This window comes from Nicotiana tomentosiformis, chromosome 8 (assembly GCF_000390325.3).
Source record: "Nicotiana tomentosiformis chromosome 8, ASM39032v3, whole genome shotgun sequence".
Taxonomy (NCBI): Eukaryota; Viridiplantae; Streptophyta; class Magnoliopsida; order Solanales; family Solanaceae; genus Nicotiana; species Nicotiana tomentosiformis.
The window spans coordinates 9,168,417-9,175,658 of record NC_090819.1 but is presented as its reverse complement, the minus strand read 5'-3'; the positions used below and the strand labels follow the sequence as shown (position 1 = coordinate 9,175,658).

The window sequence follows — 7,242 nt, the reverse complement described above, 5'->3', positions numbered from 1 at the left end:
TAGTTTGAATTGAGATTGAGACATAGTTGTTGTTTCTTGAAATCAAATTACAAGATATTGTCAAGCTCATAAACACACTCCAATTTTCCAAGACCTCCTGATAGAAATTCAGAGTAGCTTTATTGAAGATGAACGAAGACACAGGTAAGGGATAGGAATCTAAGAGGATCTGCATGATAAGAGAACGACGATGATGAACCAATTATCACTTTAATCGAATGCAACTAATTGTGAATTTTAAGGCAAGAGATCGCATTGAGTAAACGAGCAACACTCAGCCTTCTTTTTGGGTGGTGCAACTAACCAAAAAGTGGATTTGGACAATAGTTTTTCCCTCTAATAAGGTAAGGTAAAGTAAATGGGGATTTGGACAATAAGTGTACAACCATTAAAAGAATTCACATTCATAACATTCACATCAAGTCATCAAGTGAAATGAAGGGTGTCCTAATTGACTTTTTCTCCAGCAGAATAAGATCAGAAAAATCATCCATTATGATGGATTCCTTGCAAGAGCAACAACTTAGGGCTTACGAGGCGAACTGCTGCTGTCACTGTTGCTGGGGCTCCTCCCTCTTAAAGGCCTGCATTTGATGAAGCACGGAAACATCATAACCAATAAAATAATAACAATAACATAATTTTCAGGTATTTCAGGCATTCCTGTATTCAATTTGCAGAACTGTCTACAAGGAACTCACTTTCTAGGACTACGACTCCTTGAAATCCTGCGGGGTGCCTGAAATAATCAAACAGATTATATCCACATCAAACAATCAATAGGTTGATCCAAAAAAAAATCAGATGATCTAATGGATAAGATTGTTAAATAGAGTCTCAAACACAAGACCTTTCGAGGACTGGGAGAAGAAGAGTAGGATGATGACCTCCCACGTCTTGTGGCTGGAACCCTTCCCCTATTACATGAAGCAATCACAAATAAATAATATTCTTCGTATAAACAGGAAATGAATTCTTTCAGAAATTTAATAAACATTATGTTCTCTGACAATATTGTGATGGAGTTTAGATACATCCAAGAGCAAAAAAAAGAAAAGCAGGCGTCAGAACATGCCACATAGAAAGTGCCAAAGGATATTAATTTTAACACGAGGAAGGTGGACATAAAGAGAGAAACTACAGACCGCAAGTATAGCAGCAGGCCACCGATCCAAAGACACTAGAAAAGAATTGCTATAACTCGATAGTCGATACTAGAAATTTTAGTGATAAAGATGATAAAAATTTATGCATTACCGCCTAGGAGAGATGGATCTTGATCGTGAACGGATAGGTCTCCTAATAGGTGAGCGGCTAGACCGGCGACCAACCGGAGATCTTCTGGGTGGACTTCTAGCACGTCGCGGTGGAGAACTACAAACAAACACAAAGGTACAATGAGCTACCACACTTTCAGTTATCAACATTAGTTAACACAGCACAAATCTGCATTACATAGTTCAGGCTACAATTCACTATATTTTTAATATAACAAGTACTACTACTACTACAAACAAGAAAGGCAACTGCCAATCATAATGGGAAAACACTAGTTTGACAGCTACTGATGGCAGAATCAACTATTCGACATCATTTTAAATACGTCACGCATATCTACGATGCCACACAGGTTTACGAATTTTTTTACAAGTAACTAAGGTTTAACAATTTAAAGAACTGCATTGAAGCATGTAGCATCATGTTTATCATCATTTATGCAAATCTTTAAAGGGACTTTCTAGATATGGAGTGAGGGAGAAGATATTTTTTCATCACTTACTTCAACTATTCAAGTTTATGCAATTAAAACACTAACCGTCGCCTTGGCGGAAGGGGAGAACGTCTTCGAACAGGACTGCCACGAATTCTTCTGGGAGAGCCCCTGCTTAATATTTTAATTAGTAAAGGTCTAGATCAAAATTCCAAAAATTCAAAAGCAAATGTGAAATACCCAACCTAGGAGGTGTTCGATAACGTCTTGGAGGAGAGGATGGTGAACGTCGTCTAATGGGAGATGCAGGCCTCCTCCTTGGGCCCGGTGGACTGCCGCGCCTATAAGGAGAACCTGCGCGACGACGAATAGGAGACTCAGCACGTCGACGGGCAGGAGAATCTGGCTCACGTCTAGGAGATCCTCTTCGTCCTATAGGAGACCTTCGAGGTGGAGAGACAGGTTTTCGACGAGGAGATACTGATTATATCAAAGTAAGCCAGATTAAACAATGCATCATAGAGCCAATAAACAATCCCTAATATAGCAAGGATATCATACACTCTTGTTGCCGTTTTGGTCCATCTTTCTCCAAATCAACAGGGGCATTATCAGTTCTTGGAGCATCTCTCCTTGAGGAAGTTGCAGCAGCCCTTGGAGGTGAGGGAGCCTTTTTCCTCTCTGGCAGGGTGAACTTAGCATGAACTATTTTCCCATCAATTTGTGCCTGCATTAACACCAACAAAGCATATTAGTTAATCCCCCATCTCAAAAATGAAAATGGTGGGATGCAGTTACTGGGTGAACGTGCAAATATTAAAACCATACACCATCCATGTGTAGTTGGGCTTTCTCAGCATCAATTCTAGTCTTGAACTCAACATAAGCAAACCCTTTTGGAAGGTTAACCTGCAAAAAGTTTATTCTTATAATATTAGGGGGGAAAAAAGGAAAAAAAATCCTAGAGCTCACACCATCTAAAGAATATGTGACTTGTTAACTTACAACATGATCAATGACCAACTGCACGTGCAGAATTTCACCAAAATTACCTGCAGAAAAGAAAAGTTATAGACATTAACCATCATGAAGATCATGAACTGGACAGAGTGACAGCAACTTGTCTTTGTATTTAAATCAAATAATGGATGGAATCCAGTCAACATTTCCTGTAAACCTGGAGAAACTATTTTCGGAGCAAGTCTTTTTCATTCTTTTATATGCCCATTTATTTATTTTTACGTGAATTCATCGTATGATGTATACACTGGAACTAGCACGCCATATAAATATGTCGATGTCTTACTAACAAAAGCTACTGCTGGAATAACAGGGTCAGACAAGAACGCATGGCATATAACTGCTTAAGGAGCAGAACAAGTAACATCTATAAGTAAAGGGTTGGCTATGGGTGCCAATTGAGCGAGTTGGATAAACTTAGTGGGTAATAACAGGTATACAATAGTGGGCCAAACTCCCTAGCTCACTGACGGGAAATCTTTGTGCTGGGTTAGTCATGGGTCGTATGCCCAATACAAATACTTGTGTCAAACCAAGCGCAAACTAGCTGCTTGACTTCTATATTTTCTTATATAAATACAAGCTATCAATCCAAATTTAAGTTAAAACCCAAACGAGTGCAATCCAGCTGAAGAAGCAGGAAATTTACACATTTACACATTACACCATGCTTAAGAATCAAAGAACTGAAAACTATTAATTTTCCTTGGGAACAACTGTACTGACCCAACATAATCAATGAACAAATCATATTCCTTAGCTTTTATGAATCTCTGATATGCACGATAGTCCATTTTTTATTGCCCGAAACAGCTTCATATCCTTGACCACGATTCTGATACTTTAAAAACCAAGAACTGAGAAGTGAGAACTACTAGTTTCCTTGGGAGTCTTGTCACCAAAAAGTTCTCCGGGAAAAACTAAAAAACACACCAATATAAACAATGATTTGAGGTAGGAAAACTTCATATCCCTTTTATTTTAGAAAACTAAGAGTCCAAGAGATGTATATCAGACATCTTTATTGGCCAAAGCAGATATGCATTTCTTTGAAACGAACTTCTTAACCAGTTTTATAGTAGTACTTTATGGCTTCAAAATGTAAAATATTTGTTGTCCTGTAAGGAATAAACATATGTCTCAAAACAAAATGAAAATTATCAACTTGGCCTTGTCATTTAATTGTGATGAAAGGATTATGCATCCTCAACATTTCTCAGATTTTTTATTTCTCCATAGAAAAACTCCCCCAAAAGGAGGAATAGACTATATTTTACCCCAATTCTTCCAGGGCTAGCATATTGCCATTAGCTTTTTCATGGATACTTAAAGGATAAAAAATTAGGACCAAACTTATGTAGAGAAATTTTAGGTCAAGCCCATCTTGACCCGTCTATTTACCAGTAAACCTAACTCAATGAACTCTGGCCAGATTGCAATGCTAAGGGTTGTAATTGCCCTAGCTTAGGCTAGAATTTCAACAATTCTGGCAAACAAACACTTCAGTAATCAGAACAAAGTGCTGAACATACCAAATATTTCTTTCAGATGGTTTTCATTGACATTCCTGCTGAGCTGATCCACATGAAGCACACGTGACTCAGGAGTTGGAGAGACTTTCCTGGAATCATATCTCAAGTGTTACACATCACAAAAGCGCATAAAGGCATCTGCCAGAAGTGCTACATGCAGTTTTATTTTTTTTGTAAATAAGAATAGGACTAATAAAATACTTCAACGAATATGGCTGTCCAATTTCCAAAGAACTCGTGAGGGATCCTATTGTTGTTTCCACCAGGTTAGAACTAATTCACTTTGCCGGCTATTCTGTTTCTTTAACACCCGCTTGAAGATAATCTTTTTCTTCAAGTGTTTAAGTTTTTATTGTTTTATTTATTCATGACCATAACTGTGAGTTTGCTCACAATGCCAGCCCCAGGCCCGAATAAATAGGATGGTTGCGGTAGGCTAACAGCCAGTGTAAACTTGCCAATTCATGATGAATCCACATAATTATGATAGTATAATTTATAATGTATTTTTGCTGGGTATGTGTGATTTATTTTGGAGGTTAATGGAATTGTTGGGTTATCATAGCTTGAACTTGGAAGTGACTGTTCTTTAATTCATTTTTCAATTTACCATCATCGTAACGAAATGCAGGTGCCAGTACATTGGTTATTGTTAATTAGGTTGATAAGTTTAATTATAATCTCTGATTACTTAGTTCTTGTGATTGTCGATATTAGGAATAACAGGTGTATTAATCTTTCTCCACTGGTTTGTGATATCACTTTGCAAAAAATTGCGTACGCTACTGAATATGATCCTGCGAGATTAGGATATCTCTTCTAATTTTTTGTAGTTTTTGGTGCACCCATGAGATCCTCGTTTGTATAAAACTAGAACTTTTTTAGGATCTCTTTTAGTATAGTACATGTATACGGTGTTCTTTACCCCAGTTATTCATAAATAATGCCTCACCATTATCCAACCACCTTCAGTGTGTTTATTTTCACTCAGAAGAGGAGGAGAAAGACAAAACCAAGGAGAAAAAAGGGATCCCAAAGAAAAAAAGAAACTGAAAGTAACATTAAATATAGGAAGAGGTTTGCATGTAGTTATTGCATGAACGAAGCGAAGCTCGGTAGCAGAGTAAAAGAACACCATTACCTTGGAGGTGGAGAAGCTTTCTTAGATAGTGGCGGCGGTGAACGGCCTCGCTTAGATACTCCAACAGGGCTAGCAAAACCATTTTGACACCAAAAGGTAGGTTAGGATCATTCAGCAATGAGAAAATTCTAGCAGTAATTTAACAGTTTTTTCTGAAAGGATAACTAATAGCACAGGAACATTAGAATAAATCTTCATTCTACTTCCACTTCTCCAAGCTCAAATCAACAAAAATATATGAAGATGAAAACAAGTCCAGTCTTCAAGATTAACCATTATTATAGCTAGTTAACAGCTCATCTTATGCAAAGTCCCATTGTGTTGAAAATAAGTTTTTAGCTGTCTAAATGGAAGAAGAGCAAGAAAAGAAAGAGGGATGCAACCAATGTTCTAGTTTTGGTATTTGCATGTTGGGACAATTGAAGGAAAGCAGCAGGAAAATCCATATTTACAAGACTATGTAAGCTATCTGCACTTGTAAAACTGAATAATACCAAAGAAATGTGTCACACAGCCCAATAACACAAATTCAGCAGCAACAAAAGCAACTAGCACTTTTAAGGTGAGTCCGAAGTACTCTAGGCCCAATATATCCAAATTTGGATAAATAATGGCTAATAATGTTCTTCTAATTACTGAGTTCAAATATGTGTAGACTTTAACCACCTTAAAGATATCTAAAAATGTAATAGCTAAGCTCTCTTAATGCATCAACAGCATGACTGAACACTTTTAACATGCTACCGAAATTATAAACAAAAATAACAAGGACACTTAAAAGGGTAGTGAACTGGCAGCATAAAATATAACAGAGCATGACAAACTCAAAACATTTCAATTTCATATACCCTTGAGTATTTAATATATTTCCAGTAACCATGTGGACGTTAACAAACAACAGCAAACTACTACACCTCAACTCAAAAAAGTTGAGAGTGGTTACATGAATCCTTAGAGTCCATTTAGCCCTGTTTCAGTCAGTACTCTACAGTTTCTCTTTTAATTATCAAACACTAGAGGTTTTTTTACATGCTTTACTAGAATATAAATTTCTAAACAGCCAATTTCACGTTAAAACGGGTAAAACAAGGGATTTTCGACCTTAAAGCAATATTAAAAGCGTATTATGTACTAACTAACTACGTATTTACATGGCGTAAAAGAGAAAGTATAGAACCTTTTTCGCTGAGAAGGAGGAGGTCGGGGGCTAGGGCTGCGAGAACTGCCACTGGAGGAGGAGGAAGAAAACGATCTGGAGCGGGATCTAGATCGAGAACTCGAGGAACGAGAAGAGTAAGAGCGAGAGCGAGAACGAGACCGCGACGGAGAACGAGAAGACGAGCCTGACGGTGAAGCCGCACGGCCTCGGCCTGGTTTCGCCATTGGCACAGCTACAGCTTACTGATATTCCTTCAAACCCTTGGGATAAACCCTAACGACATAAAGAGACGATAGGATGTACATTTGGGCAAGAAATGGTTATCGGGTTATGGCTAGTATAATATAAAACGGGCCCTTCCAAAATTAAAATGGGCCAACGGAGTGGGCTATTTGGTAAAGTGACCCAAAGCGCATTTAACTGGAAGTAGTACGACACTGAAAAACTAAAATCGGGCAAACCCGACTCATAAATGCGGCTTATAAAATGCAATGGGCAAATGTTATAAAATATAATTGATAAATATGATTGTATACGGTCAAAATCGAATTTGCCTTCCATATGACTAATCGAGACTGGAACATAATAGATCAAGATTCAACTTCGTATAATATCAAGCTATGATGCGAAGTTGGGTTACCGAGCTTGTGACCCAGAGACCGACCAAGATCAAGATCGG

The 7,242-nt window shown here is 37.8% G+C and overlaps 1 protein-coding gene across 1 annotated transcript; it reads right to left on the bottom strand.

The window, feature by feature from the left end:
- Positions 1-315: 315 nt before the first annotated feature.
- On the bottom strand, positions 316-6,886 carry LOC104120387 (serine/arginine-rich splicing factor SR45). Its single transcript, XM_009632141.4, has 12 exons — positions 6,582-6,886; positions 5,405-5,473; positions 4,264-4,352; positions 2,717-2,763; positions 2,540-2,620; positions 2,273-2,438; positions 1,957-2,191; positions 1,817-1,882; positions 1,258-1,374; positions 851-917; positions 702-739; positions 316-584 (listed from the first exon to the last, which is right to left on the bottom strand). The coding sequence occupies exons 1-12, from the start codon at positions 6,785-6,787 to the stop codon at positions 524-526; spliced, it is 1,242 nt and encodes a 413-aa protein (XP_009630436.1). The 5' UTR covers positions 6,788-6,886; the 3' UTR covers positions 316-523.
- Between the last annotated feature and the right edge of the window lie 356 nt (positions 6,887-7,242).